General features: G+C 37.7%; 2 protein-coding genes across 2 annotated transcripts in view; one reads left to right on the top strand and one right to left on the bottom strand.

The window, feature by feature from the left end:
* Window positions 1-10,531, top strand: part of CCDC146 (coiled-coil domain containing 146) — a 4,019,163-nt gene extending 4,008,632 nt beyond the window's left edge. The window contains exon 19 of the mRNA XM_044088498.1: window positions 10,327-10,531. Coding sequence (XP_043944433.1) covers window positions 10,327-10,530 — 204 coding nt within the window. The 3' untranslated portion in view covers window position 10,531. The remainder of the gene's footprint in view (window positions 1-10,326) is intronic.
* The window catches only part of LOC122815037 (gamma-secretase activating protein), a 1,452,063-nt gene continuing 1,446,625 nt past the window's right edge, over window positions 10,511-15,948 (bottom strand). Inside the window, exon 22 of the mRNA XM_044087286.1 lies at window positions 10,511-11,220. Within this exon, the coding sequence (XP_043943221.1) occupies window positions 11,123-11,220 (98 nt within the window). The 3' untranslated portion in view covers window positions 10,511-11,122. The remainder of the gene's footprint in view (window positions 11,221-15,948) is intronic.

Here is a 15,948-nt window from a genome sequence, read left to right as displayed (position 1 = left end):
CTCCCATGACCACGCTGTTTGGCTGTATACTGAGTGATTCAAGCAAGTTCAGGTAGGTGGTGTGTTTCTTCTGGTTCATGGTGGGGGACCTGTAGCTAGCTATGATATAGGAGGTTTTTTTGCCTATACTTATTTGGATCTGGAGTAGCTCCAGAGAGTCATACTGTTTCACCAGTCACAAGGTGTGTTTGGATTTACTGAAAATGGATACAACTCTACCTTTGGTTCTTTCACACTTGCTTTGGGGTCTGAACGTATGGAAGGCATTGTAGCCTTGCACGGCCAGGGTACTCTCTATGGCCTTGAGCCAAGTCTCAGTGTCTGCACACATGTCAGCATCGTCCAAGTTAAGGAGTGCTTCCAAGCAGTGCAGCTTACTGTTTAAGCTCCTACAGTACCATCAAGCTGCATGAGTAGTAAAACTTGACTTTCTGAGACCACTGATGACAGTTTAGGCTAAAATAACTGCAAACTGTAATAAAACATCAGAAGTATATACTTTGCTAAAAGCATCATTAGGCAAAATGTCAATATTACTTAAAATCCTTCTATAAATACTATTGAAATAGATCATGTGTCTCAATTATTAACATCATGTGACCACAATTTAATTAAACAAATTAAAGAAACATAATTTAACCTGGTTTCTCATGTCCTTCAGTGTAGGTTTAATAGTAAATGCTTCATTCAAACCAGGGTATTGTTGTGCCCTGAACCTAATAATCCATGTGTTCTCCTCTTTCTCATTTTTTATATCTCTACCTCTTATTTGTACATGAACTACTTTCAAAATTACAATCTTAAAATAGTGTGTGCTATCAGTTGCTTTTATATGTGTGAACAAAGCATTTGTTCCTATGGACCCATATCTCTGATAAATAGTCCCCTATACATTCTTTTAATTTATGTTTTTTGAGTTACAAATACCATTTGCCTGTATATAAAAAATGTTCTTACCTATAGGATGTTTAACAAATTTATCTGTGTGCATGTATATGAGTATATGCATTTGTTCTATTTAAAAGTGTCTTGTTTTATGCTATTAGTGTTGTATATAGTAAGTTTCTGTTCTTTGTAGCATAACTTGTTCATTAGCTTACTAGATCGCTTATATACAAAATTATGTTCCCCTTTCATAACTCATTTTAGCTGAGGTAGCTGTTGCACTATTGGCCAGTATTTTTAATAATATTTTGTATTTGTGTAGTATTCCTATTATATGTTAAAACATATCTATCCTTTTACATGATTTTTGTTACTTTGTTGTTTCTGGAGGTCCATTTTCTCTGAATAAATGGGTCTAACCTGCAGATCTCTTATCTGTATTATTTCCTTCTCTGTAGCTAATACTTGTTGTTCTTTGTAACCTCTAGCTATAAAATGTTTAAACATATCATTCACCTGGTGTTACATTTCAATATCTTTTGTATTTAATTTAGCTACTTGCGTTATTTGATTATTATATGTTTAAAAGTATGTGGTGGATGCATACTTGTACAGTGTAGATATGTGTTATTTTTCACTTCTTTCATGTATAATGTAGTTTCATTTCCTTCTGTCATATTTTTAATCTTATATCCAAAAATTCTATCTGATAAAAATGGACTGTTATTTTAAACCTCAAGAAACTAATAGTAACATTTAAGTAAGTTATAAACTCATCTATAAAACATAAATAAAGAACACTCCTGTTTTCATCCAAGGCTGTCATCATATCAGAGCCTAATAAATTAAACCAATCAAATACTGCATACAATTACTTCCTTATATTGGTTTAATTTATTAGGATATGATATGATGAGAGCCTTGGGAAAAATGTAGAATTCTTTGTTTTGCATTGGCAAACTAAACATAAGGCAGTAACTATATGTAGCATTTGATTTGTCTAATTTATTAGGATTTGATTTGTTTAGAGCACATATAGTCCTATTTGTCTTATTGTAAGTGTATATATTTTGTAAGACTTCTCTTAAAACACACTTTTTATCAGTTAGTATGATCGTGCTGGATTCTGATCTGATGTGAATGTTTCTATTTATCTAGAAAATTTCTTTGAATTAGACTTACTTATATAAGTTAATTCCTGCTAAGCAGGGAGAAGTAGTTGTTTTTTTACATTTTTTCATTGGCTAACCTGCCTAAGTGTAGGGCTTTTAGTATGTAGTTGACTGGCTTGACTAGATGACGTTTCATTTGTCATTAGTTCAATGTAAGAGTAGGTATGTCTGATATTCTGTTATGATTTGTCTTATTTTGATGAAGCATTTTACAACTTGTTCACTATTGGTTAATTATCTTACAATTAGGGTTTTTAAATCAATTTGTATAGGGTTTTTAAATCAGTTTGTATTTTTACTTTATGGTCTGAAGAAGCAGTTGAAATACCATGAGAGTGCCTACCAATTATTTTTCACTTTTCTTGTTTTATTAAATGAGTTAAACCAGTCACTTCTGAGCCATGGCGGTCATAGTTTTCTTTTTTTGATTTGGTTTTACATGGGGTGTCTACTACAGTCTTTCTCCAGTTGGTGTTTGTTTTATTTTACTCTTTTTGAAATTGGGCCAAGAATGTTCTACAACACATTATGAGCATAGACTGTAGACACTTGTACCATACTGCAGCTCCTGCATACATCCTCAGTGGATATTGGATAGGTAATGCTTAGCTCCAGTGAGAGTAGAGGAAAAGTCCAATCTCTTTATGTCACATGGTGCTAGCATTCTGACATTGCTAATTCCACTCTATTTTTTTTTAGAATTAATGGGAATCATACCTCTCAACTTCTTTGCAGAAGAATTCTGGAAAAGCCAAAAATAATGTGGGCAATGAATGCCTAAAATCACAGAGAATTTCTAAATATAACTCAAACTTGAAATGAACCAAACAACAAATTTTATACCAACATGTATTTTCTTAACAAGATATGAAACTCTAATATTTGGCATTATTGACTGTCTGCAACATCTGGTTAAAAATCAGTAGCACCTAATTAGCATAAATTATGTGTATTCATAGACACAGTAGTTAGAGTTAGAGACAAATAATGCAGTTTACATGTACTTTCATTTTGCTGAAGTAACTTGTACCTAAGTTTACAAAAGCATACATTTTATCACCCTAAACAAAAGCTATACAAATCAGCAAAAACTCACTTCAGTGAATGGCATTTCATCGGAAATGCCATTCATCGAATTCCACTCTTGTGGGGGGGGGAGATGTGCCCCCCACCCCGTTAATTATATATACCAACTCCGTGATCACACTTCAGTGAGGAAAGGGCAAATTTTCAAATCTTTACTGTACCATGATCGCCCTATGATCTGTTGTAAGTGCACTGAAAATGCCATTCGCTGAACTGAATTTTCAACAATCTAATAGGGACCCAAAAAATTATAGAGCATTTTATTTCAAAAAAATGCTGTATATAAAAATCTGTACTCTGTCAAAAAAATCTAGCAATGCATTTGTTAGCTTGTTAGATATTACAGCATCTATCAAATACATGACTCAGATATGCAATTAATGTGCAGAATTTTTGAATTTTTACAGAGTTGATGTTACATCATAAATCCTATATATTTATTCTGAATAGTGAAATCTTTCTGTCCTTAGAAATCTGATTTCAAAATTTTAAGCTAATATGCATTGAAGTATATCACATCTTTATGACTAGACTCTAGTTCATTCTGTAACTGATGGCCAAGTTAAGTGAGAAATTTGCTAGAATATATCCAGTGGTTTCAGATATGTGGTCTTGTATGCCATATATCACCCCTAGTCCTATATATTCATTAGATTGCTCATTCTTTTTTTTACAGTTTAATTAATAACAAATGTGTGTTTCAAAATTTTAAGTAAAAAAAAATCACAATATATCTGAATAATACTACAATTTTCTAAATAAGAAAAAAAATCTTATGTCTCATAAAATGTCAGATTTTGTCATTTTAAATCATACATCAAAAAATACATTATTCTTATTCTGACAGACTTGCACACATTTGAGATTGTATTGTCTAAATTTCCGTATGTGTGTATATATATATATATATATATATATATATATATACACATACATATATAATCAGTTTACTATTGACATTTTAAATCCGCTTTGGTTGACCGTTTAGAATGTCAACCTGAAATACTGAATCTGGAACGCCGAAAAGTAAACCAAAGTGAAAATGAATACATCGACAACCATGGTTTGATGTAGTCGACATAGCAGGAGGTGACGTCACTCACCTCCTGCTATGCACATTAACGTACCGTTAAAATCTACAGACAATGGTACGTTAATTCTACTGTTTTGCAGGGGAGGCTATGCCCCCCTGTACCCCCCCACATCCCCTGCACATTAAATATACCAACTCTGAGATTGCACTACAGTGAGGAAATGGGCTAATTCCTTGTGCCTCAATGAACCGCAATCTCGATAAATTTTGGTTCGACATTCTGCCAACTTTAAAACTGCAAGTCGACCACATGCCAGTCGACCAATGCAGTTTCAAGGTTTTCAGTGTAAACCTACATATATATATATATATATATATATATATATATATTCACTTCATAATCTCGAAATACTGAAATATTGAATTTCAGTATTTTGAGACCATGAAACCGAATCCACAAAACACCGAAACATCAAAACCCCAAACCCAAAACCGTGAAATTCAAAAACATAAACAAACCGCACACACCACACCACACATACACCAAAACACCCACATCACAATTTAAAACACAAAACTACACACATACACAACTCATACACCCATAAGCAGGGGGGCTTCCCTCCTACTTATACATACTAACTCTGAGATTGCACATACAAGAAACAAAAGCAAACTCACACATGCACAAAAGCAAACTCACACATGCACAATCTCCAGCCCCTCACACACACATCAAACATATCAGCACACTCATATACACTCTACCTCCCACTCAAAACCCTTACAAAACACTCACTTACCTGACATAACACCTAGATCCACACATGGCACCATGCACCATCAACACACAAACCCGGAAACAATGTAACATAAGTCCATAACCTCGAATTCGAGATATTCAAATTCGCGATTATGAACATTTGCTATTTTCAAAATTCGACTTTATAGTCTCGAGATACTGAAATTCGACATTTCAGTATTTTGAGATTATAAAGGGTTCCCATGTATATATATATATATATATATATATATATATATATACATATATATATATGTATGTGTGTGTGTGTGTGTGTGTATATATATATATATATATATATATATATATATATATATATATATATATATATAAAGTAAATAACAGATAATCTATATAGAAATTTTACAACAAGGCAAAGAACATAAGGACAAAACAATAATCACATATTGTCCATGTGATCACAACAGACAAGTACAGCAAGAAAAAAGGGATGCACAGAGTTTTAAAACTGCACCTAGACTTTAAAGCACACTCAGTGGTAAAACTACCAGCCAGTAATTTGAAATGGTTTTCAAGCCTCTGCATAAACAGTACAATAGCAATTACTCCCTACTCTATGCTGAAATACAGCATAGCTGTTCAGGAGTTTTCTTTAACAGTAGATAAACAGGCACAATTGCCTTAATTAAGATACATTGCGTTACACACAACCATTTCTTATTTTTCCTTGTAATCACAGAAACAAAAGCAGGCTTTATAGGTTCATAGGTTGGTACTCGGCTATCTGCCCGAAGGCATATATTAGCCCAGCCACATTGTGCGATATTCACCGCACCTTTAGTAGTTCTCTAGACCCTTGTACTAGCAGCTAGTACCCTTGGCCCCTTTCTGGTAGTGCTGTTCATGTGATCCCCGGTGTGAACTTTCTGTTACTCATCCACTCATCAAGGTTCCTCTTATAGAGTGATAGTGAGGGGCTCTGTCTTATGTAGATCGGGACACTGTTCCATAGTAAGGGAAGTCTCTGCGAAGGGAATCTATCCCTCCAGCTTGTTCTGTTCATTGTTGTGTTGAGGTTTATATCCCTAGAGTATGTAGCTCGAGTAGATTTGGTTTTGCTAAGATGGAGCATGTTCAACAATTCTGGGTTGGTCATGGCTCTGTACATTAGACAGAGATCGCCTCTGAGAAATCGGTATGCAACAGAGAACAGTCTTAGCTTTTTCAATCGTGCTGCATAGGGCAACTGTTTGAGGCCAGTAATCCTCTTGGTTAGGTACCTCTGTGGTCTCGCCAGCTGCTGGAGATGTCTAGCCAGGTACATTCCAATTGGTGCATTGTACTCAATAATGGGTCTGATGAAGGAAGAGTAGAGGGGCACCATTACATCCTTAGATCTTGATGCGAACCCTTTCGTGATCAGATGGGCCACATAGAAGGATTTTCTAACCACTTTGGCAACATGGTTATCAAAGGAAAGCTGACTATCTACTTGGGTCCCTAGATCCCTTATTTCTTCTTCAGATTTCAGGGGATTACCTCCTATGTTGTAGTTTGCGGGTGCTCTGTTTTTTCCAAAGGGGATTACTACGCATTTTTTTTGCATTTAGCTTGAGACCATGGCTTTGACACCATGCATTGGTCTCATTTAGGCCCTTCTGGAGGATCTCCATGTCGGCCGGAGACTCAAATTATAGCACCCAGTTTGCAGTCGTCTGCAAACTTAGTCAGCCACAACCCTTCCGTGCTTGCCTGTACTTCTGAGAAGTATATGCCAAACAGGAGGGGCTCCAGGACAGAGCCCTGAGACACACCACTCGTTACTGGTCTGGATTCGGATATAGATCCGGCTACTCTTACTTTATGGGATCTGTCTGAGAGCCAGTTTGCAATCCATCTTGTGACGTAAGGGTTTATACCCAGGCTGGTGAGCTTATCAATAATACCTGAATGGGGAATGGTGTCAAATGCTTTAGCAAGGTCAAGTTAAGCAGTGTGTATCTCCTTTCCCTTATCTATAGCCTGAGTAACTGTCTCAAAGAAATCCACCAGGTTCAGGAGGTATGATCTGCCCCTGACGAAGCCGAACTGTGTGGGGTCCAGTGACTGGAGGTTCCCAATCTCTCCATTTATGAGTTCCATAATGATTCGCTCCATAGCCTTACAGATCAGACTGGTCAGGCTTATTGGTCGGTAGTTCCCAGGGTCAGTTGTGGCCCCACCCTTGTGTAGTGGGACCACCATTGCCGTGTGCCATTCTATGGGCACATATTCCTTTTGGAGCTCGTGTATGACACAGCCTGGGACACCATCTGGTCCCATGGAGGCAGTGTTTTTAGCTTTAGATAGAGCCTTGTTAACCAACGTATCAGTAATAATTGGACTTACACAATCCCCTGGAATGGTAATAGGCCCTGTAGGTGGTGAGGGGGGGAATTTGCACTGAACCTGTCAGCCAAGATGTTGGCAATGTCAGAAGGGTCAGTGTATTTTGTTCCATTTTGTACTAGCTCAGAACATACCTGAGCATTGCCATTTAGGTTTTTGATGTAGCCATAGAAGGCCTTATGGTTATCCTTGGCAACTTTCTTTTCAAAATTAGCTTTAGTTGACTTGATGAGGGCCCTCAATTTCTTACTAATGCTGATCAGGGATGATTTTTCTACTTGAGATTTGGCCTACACTGACTTTACCTGACTTATTACACTGTACTATGGACTACCAATTCCAACATTAGATTCACTTGTCTCTGCTGTAACCCTCAAGTGCCACAGATCTATCAAGCATACACCACAAGTGAGTGAAATTATGAGCCATAGTCTACTCTACTGCAATAATACAGATTTAGAAATTAAGGGCTTCTACTGATAATTCTTTTCAGAGTCCAGTATGGGTACAGAAAACTGCCAAAAAGTTTACTGATTTACTTCATGCAAAAATGTATGCATAGTAATAAATATTTCAAGTATGTGGTTGCATCTAGTGTCAATCAATGATTCCGGATAAGTACAGACTTGGAGATTCTGGACTGTCACTATGCAAAATGAGATACCTGTACACGGGCTGATTTTCCTTCTAAATTGGGATGTCCACAACAAATCAGGACAAACAGCTGAAAGGGACATCTGCCCCAACAGCAAGGTGTTGATTAACATATGCAGTTGGTGTGGTAGCATATTTGCGGTGAGGGCTAAAGCTTAATTTAACAATTGTTTTTTTGTTTGCCGAGGAGTCATCAAGGGCACAGTCAACAAGTCTGCGGAAAGCCTGTGGTGTGTGCTTGCTCCCTCCCCCGTGCCCTATTGTTCCAACACCCATGTCTGTCAGGGGTTGAATTTTCAGCCAGGTATGCCTACATTACCATGGCACCTCTGGCTTCCCTCCTAAGGCAGGCATCAATAGCATCATATCCTTATTTTATAGGATGTGTCCAACTCTTAAAGCAGTGTAAGGCAACTTGTATAGTTTTTCTTTCATGCTTTTTTCAGTAATTTCAGTGGACATGTCCTCTGTTTGTATGAAGATGTCTACTGTGGCAAGTAATACCTCATATCCCTAAAGAATACTGTTTGCACGTTTTTGGTAAAATAGTCAGATTTCCCTGTCAGTATGAGTACTAGGTTCTGGTGCTAGATTAGCCCCTCTCCTGACTACATCCATACTTATTGTAGCTGGGTTGGCTTTGAGATTTCTGTGTTGATATTTGTAATTTTTTTGGATGCTGTAAAAGTTGTCAGAATTTTAGGGGTAGGCAGCACAGAATCAGGTTCAATGGATATGCTCTTGAATTTTCCCACAAAAGCTTCTATAACTGCATAGACCTTAACTCATTTATACCTAAAATTACAGGTACTTCTTAAGAGTATCCAGATGTTATTAACACCCAATTTAAATATTCTCTCATTAATTTTAACATCTCACCAATTGAGACATCAGTTGGAAGGAAACCAAAGTAAGTGATCTCATCATCATCATCATCTGTGTCATACAGGAGGCCCAAGTAGGCAAAGTTATCTTCATTCAAATCTGAGTTGAGTGCTTTAAGGAAAGAGGTTTGATTTTCATCTCATATAGTGAGGTCAACCCATAAGTAAATGTCTTGGCTTTCAGAGTGCTCATTCTTTGCCATACTGTCACATACTCATCTGCAAATTTTCTTGTCACTAAAATGGATATGCGCCAGGGCAGGCACCAGCAGGCCAGTCATTTGCTTCTCAGACATATAGGTGATAATGAGGAACAGTGGAACTGGCCAATGCTTTTGTGTGTTTAGAATGGCAGTAGAGCAGTTTGACAGCTAGTGCAGTAAGATTCCAACAGTTTGGGCATATTAAAAGTAGCAGCAACCCATTAATACTAAATACACAGTAGTACAATGTGAATATAGTTGAGATGTGAACAGACTTTCACAGCACATATCTATAGAGCTTGGTAAACTCAACATGTAAAACAGTATATATGTTGAATGAATGTATGTTGCTTACACAGTGGCAAGCATTTTTGCCAATTATTGTGTTCTGCTGCCTATTAATCATCAGTCCCCTCTCAGCTTATCATTTTCATTTGTTCACATCACTGAACAGAGGGTCAGTAGTCAGGGGCCATCATTTAGGCTCATTTTTCCCCCTTTTTACCCTACAACCCCTGCACATGCACATTCCCTGGGAAAAGGGGCATGCCATGAGCTGACTGCATTGGATGACCCTCACTTCCACAAGGGGCGCTATCAGCAAGCAATCCTACCTTCTTGTCCTTGATTGGTTTCCCCAATCTCCACTGAGGAAATCACACTGCCCATGTGCTCATCAAGCACTCATGCCAATTCCTCTCCCTACACATGCAGGTCATCTGTCTTTATTCTGCTCTCACCCTGCTTGGATACTCCAGTTCCAGGGTAATTAATTGAACCTCTGGTCCCAGGGGTCACAGTGTGATCATTTAAGGAACAGTTAATACGAACAATATGGGAGAATATAAACAACAGTACATATTTAAAACATAACTACTTTACACTGTAGTCAATTAAAGATCAGCTATTGATAGTCCAAAGGACTATTTTATGCATTTGCATAGCAAAGTGCATCATTACATGTTAAATATTTGCACAGCAAATAGTGCATCACTTAAAGTTAAACAGTTTTGTTTGCATAATTTTTTTTTAATTTTAGTACTTTTCACTGGTTTATGCAAAACATGACAGCATTTTCCTAATGACCTCTTGTAAATACTGTCTCACTATCATTATCAGACGTTTCCTCAGACTGAACAGTATGCTCCAGAAACTCTTTAATATTTCAGTAAACAGCTTCTAAAACATTTACTTGTAATTTAACAAATTGTGTAATCCTTTACAATATTTACATTGTTTTAATGTTTTTGGATTATAGGCTGCAGAGGAAGAAGAACAGCATATATTACCTAATGGAAGTTATACAACAGCAGAGCAAAGACCAAATGCATACATACCTGCGGAAGATACTGCACTCCCGATTCCACGGCCATATGGTGCATTGGCACCCTTCAAACCCAGTGAGGCTGGAGCAAACATGAGGCATATAAGGAAACCCACAATCAAGCCAATTGAAATTTAATATAAAACGGTCTAGTTATTTTAGATAAATCTGAGTACAGCAGACCATCACAGTTAAATATGTACATAAAAAAAATCATCTTTAATAAAATGAAATATTATTTTGACTATTTCATCACTCCTGTAATTTCAGAACTATTACCTTAAACTAAATGTAGAAGTATCACTCACAAACCCAAAGAAGCACATCAAATATATAAATAAATTTCCTTTATATTTTTGACTTTGTGTACATTTAAAAAAATACATTTACAATCTTAAAACAATTCATCTGGAACAATTACTCTGAATATTTTATATACAGGATGGTGAATACTGTACTTATTACTATCCCTTTTATGGATCAAATAATAAATTAGGAATGTTCACAATTATTTTGTGATGAGTTCTGATCTCTATCAGTTTTGGTGTTTCTAATTAAAATCTTGATAGTTTCACATCATCTTTGACATAACTTGGATAGACAATATCCTAGTTCTCTGGTGTTCATGTGCTTTGCTTCTTATTGACAGAAACTCTAATCCATCAGGCATACTTTTTTCATGTATGTTTTGCATCTCTGCATACAGGACAACAATGCAGCATAACTTCCATTAGCTTTCAAGTTGAAGAAGTATTGAGGTCTGTTTCAAAGCTATCTCTTCAACAAATTTGGCATCAATATATTCTTTTTCTTCAAAGGGGTTCATTGCTGTTGAAAAACAGAATAGCATCTCTATTAATCATACACAGACTACTACAACTTGTCAGCACTTAAAATATACTTATCATTGTATACTGGAAATATAAACTTGCACACCCAACATTCTGTATTGGAAATATAAACTTGCACACCCATTTAGAAATCTTTTTACATTCTTAAAATAAATATTACTGTAAGGTATACAAATGGTGAGTATACCTTACTTAAATGTTGAGTAGGATTACAGGTATAAGAGTAACCAAACTTGAAAATTGCATTTGATAGAACAAAATGTAGAACTAGTGCTTTTGTGTGAGACAAAGCCCCTACATCTCTGATACAGGGGGCAGCACCCATTTTCCTTAATATTATAAGATATGTGTAAGCATATTCAGTAAGTGCATTTTTGCTGCAGTCATTGAACTGAAAAGCCACACAATGAAAGCATTACATTTATTAAACATCTTTTTATGGGGGTGGGGTGTATTTGTCTCTCACCCCATATAAAGGGAGAGAGAACCTGTACTCCAAACGTAATAATTCTAATGCCAGACTGCAACATCTTTGAGGAGACAGTAACTTCCCTAATGTGAAGAATTCAGTTATGAGCAGCTGTGTGTGATGAGTTCAGCTTAACCATAGCTAGCTGCAACTAATAGATTGGATACCTGGAGGTTACAGTTATGAAATCAATACATCTTAATAAAAAGGAGTCCCTTTCCATTAATAATGTACAATTTCAAAGTTTTTCATGTGGGATTCTGGCAAAGTACCTTGGGGGTAGTAATACACTTAGCAGACCCTTGCTCTGAGAACATTATCCTGAATAAATTGGCTCCATTTTAAAAAAAAACCAATATATATATATATATATATATATATATATAAATTAAAACTCTATACTGCTTCAATTTGAGTAAGACTGAATGCCTGAATTGATGAATGAAACTACAGAAAATAAAGGAACAGCTAATGTGACAAAGTTTCACACTGAGCTAATTGGAGGAAGGGCACTAAGCAAACTCTGATCTGTGATATATAACATTAAGTATCCTGTTTTGTGCTTATTTTTACAAGTTATTTATAGCACTTTTATTGTCTGCTGCATAATTTTCTAGCTAGTTTCACTGTGTGTGAGGTATTAACTGGAAATTTTCTACATTTGTTAAGCATCTGTTTGGGTTTGTTTGATCTGATTTCCTACCAAGGAGTGTATCATATAACTTATTTGTCTGCAGTTAAAAGCATTCTCTAGAGTCCCCTTGCTCCTTTATCTGTTTAAATCTTTCATTTAAAGGCTCACTGCTGCTTTTCTGTTGTGATAAACATTTCTGCAGTTTTTTGTCTACCTAACTAGTGTGGGTAGTTGTAGCATTGTCTGTATTCAGGCTTGTGTTTTGGGCCTAGTTGTTTGTAGAGACTGTGTGTCTGAGTACATGTTCCAGGCCATCTTAGTTTAGCCAAAGCCATTCTTGCATTTCAGTGAGAAAGAAGTGTTTATGGTCATTCGCTGATTGGGGTTACCTGGACTACGGCTTGGAGTAAGCACCTCATTGGTTCTTTTGAGCTTTTTTTAAACTTGTTTCAGGTTTCAATTTTCTGTTATTTAAGAAGTTAACTTGTGAACGTTTCTGACATTTCACACTGAGCTAATCGGAGGGGCACTGAGCAAATTCTGATCTGTGATATATAACATTAAGTATCCTGTTTTTTGATTATTTTTACGAGTTATTTATAGCACTTTTATTGTCTGCTACATACTTTTCTAGCTAATTTCACTGCGTGTGAGGTATTAACTGGAATTTTTCTACATTTGTTGAGCATCTGTTTGGGTTTGTTTGTTCTGATTTTTGTTTCCCACCTTCCCTGCCTATTGGTATCCTGTTCTTATACTTGGTGGCTTTGCAGTTGCCTGGCCCTACTGTAAATTTGATCTGGGACACTCCTCCCAGTCTAGTGTCATTACCTCATTCTACCTAATACAGGAAGAAGGCCAACCCACTTAGTTTCTTAACCTTGAATTATCTTCTGCTCCTCCTTTCTCCCTTTCCACTTTACAAAAAAAAAATTCTAAGTTTGCTTCCTGCCTTTCCTGTAAGGAGACTAGTCGAGATACAGATTTGCTGTATCCAGGACTGTTTGTAAGCTTCTGAGCCCCCAAGCCTTTCTGTGTTGGAGGGAAGCCTTCTAGCTTATCAGTGGGAGTGTGGAGAAAAAAAAAAACTTTACGCATCACCGCCTAGCTAGGTTAAACTATTCCCGGCGCCATAAAGTCTGCTCTTCAAATTTTCTCTTAGGACTATCCAGTTTTTAGTTTTAGCACTCAAATCTGTTTGTTTGAGCTCAGCACTTGTTCAGAACTCACTGTACACACTAAATAAGCTACAAATTACTACAGCGCTCAGCTTTTCTCACTTGTCTAGAGGAAAACAGTTTTTAGTACTTAGTAAATAAGCACCTATCCAGGCATGTTTAAGGGTCAGCTCCCAGTGTTTTCTCCTGTCTACCTGATGAATCTGGGCATCTTGGGGCAATGCAGCAATTGCCTCATGTACACAGACAACCCTCTCCTCCTACCATCCAACACTACAACCTGTGAGAGATGCACTTAAATAGCCAAACTGGAAGCAAAGCTCTCTTCACCCAAGACTGGACTAGACAGTCAAGAGGGTAAGGTAAACACTTGCACCACAACACACTCATCACATAGTCTTTCAAAACCTATATCACCAAAACACACACCTACATTCACAGAGGTTCAATAAAAATCTGCCCAATCAACAGGGACCTCCAAAGCAGAAATGAAAGCAATCTTCACCTCCCAATACAATCCAAATGACATATAGCCCACAAACTCAGTGTGCCACTCAACCACAGTCCATAACGCTTAACATCATGCCCAACACTCAAGCCATAGATGACTCTATATTCAGGCACACTGATGTGCCACTCATCAAGCTAAACAAGGAGAAAGTTACTGTCAGCTGCCTGTCGGGTGCCAGGATCTGCGACATAATGCATGCACTCAGGTCACTCCACAACAAGTACAAATATGACTCTGTCATTGTCCATGTTGGTGTGAATGACCTGAGATGTACCTCCCTGGACGACATGAAAAGAGACAAGGAGGGGCTGTCTGAACTTGTAGCCCAGGCAGGTATGACTCTATCCTTGAGTAACATCCTGCCATCACACAGAATGATACCACAGTACAAGGACAAAATGATTGACTTCAACAATTGGCTAAGCTTCTGGTGTCATTCTAAGGGGATCCAGTATCTCTCTGCCTGGGATGACATGATCAACAGACCACAATGCTGTGACAGAGATGGCCTGCACCTATTGCCCTTGTGATTCCGGATACTGGCTAAGTCTCTTGCCACCCCTATAGTGCTTTTTTTAGGCAAGGTTCAAATGACAAATTCACCACTGTAACAGGTACAAGAAAGCAAAATATGAGGGTAATGCTACTCAATGCTAGAAGTCTAAACCTCAAAATGCACTCAGTCGAGGCACTCCTTAAAATGGAGAACATCGACATCTGTGCAGTGACAGAGACCTGGTTCAAGGCTCCAGAGAGCTCCCCTGCATTACCAGGCTATAATTCATACCACACCTTTCAGCCATCTAACCTGGACCGAAACACTGAAGGTGGAGGTGTGTCCATATTCATTAAGGATATCCAGACCTCCAGGCTAGTTGCTCAGCATAATGCACCAGAGATTATCCAAGTGCAACTAACTCTGGGCAAGACCACAGTCCAAATTGTAGCTTGCTACAGATCCCCCACCATGCCCCAGGATTCCCACTCCTCATTTCTTGATGCACTGGAAAATATTAGGGTACAACCTAACACCCTCATAATGGGCGATTTCAAATACCCCACCATTAACTGGGAAAACTACTCATGTACCAACGGTTTTGCTCAACGTTTTCTGGAATTCATAAATTCTAACGCCTTGGATCAAATTATCCACACCCCCACCAGGGTCAGCAATATCCTAGACCTGGTCATTACCAACATGGGAAACCGGTGTTCCACACCAGAGGTCAATTCCTCATTGGTTAGATCTGACCACAAGCTAATCACCCTAGACATCCACATCCCGCCCCCACCCCCCATTAGGGAAACCACCGTAAAAAATTTCTCCAAAGCCAACTTCACGCTTTGTAAGACAGAAGTGGCAAACTTCATGACACCCATGCAGACAGACAATAGAGGTACAACTGCTGAATCCTACACAAATGTACTTGATAAGCACTTACACAAGTACATGGATCGTGCAATCCCTAACAGAACCAAGATGCTATCTTCCAAAAAAGTAAGCCAATTTGGTGGTCTCCTGTCATAAACAAACTCTACAACAGAAGAAAGAAACTGTTACAAAAAAGAGTAAAATCCCATGATTGGAGGAACTCCCTGGTCAGCTACAGTAAGCAGCTGAGATCCCTCATAAAACCCTCCAAAGCTAGCTACGAAAACAAAATTGCCACTGATTCTAAAGACAACCACAAAGCATTCTATAGCTATGTCAAGAATCTCAATGGCAACACTCAGAGCTGCTCTGAGTTACAGCACAATGGCACTAAATATACAGAACAAACTGATATTGCCAACATCCTAGCATATAGGTCCAGTGCTAACTTTACCCCCCTCTCACCCCCTAAAGCGTCCATCTCTATACCGGAAGAATGCAAAGTTCCTGTAATCATGGCTGCACAGGTAAAAACCACACT

The sequence above is a fragment of the Protopterus annectens genome, chromosome 11.part0, assembly GCF_019279795.1.
Source record: "Protopterus annectens isolate FY-2018-M chromosome 11.part0, PAN1.0, whole genome shotgun sequence".
NCBI classification, from domain to species: Eukaryota; Metazoa; Chordata; order Ceratodontiformes; family Protopteridae; genus Protopterus; species Protopterus annectens.
This window is presented reverse-complemented; position numbering and strand designations above follow the sequence as displayed.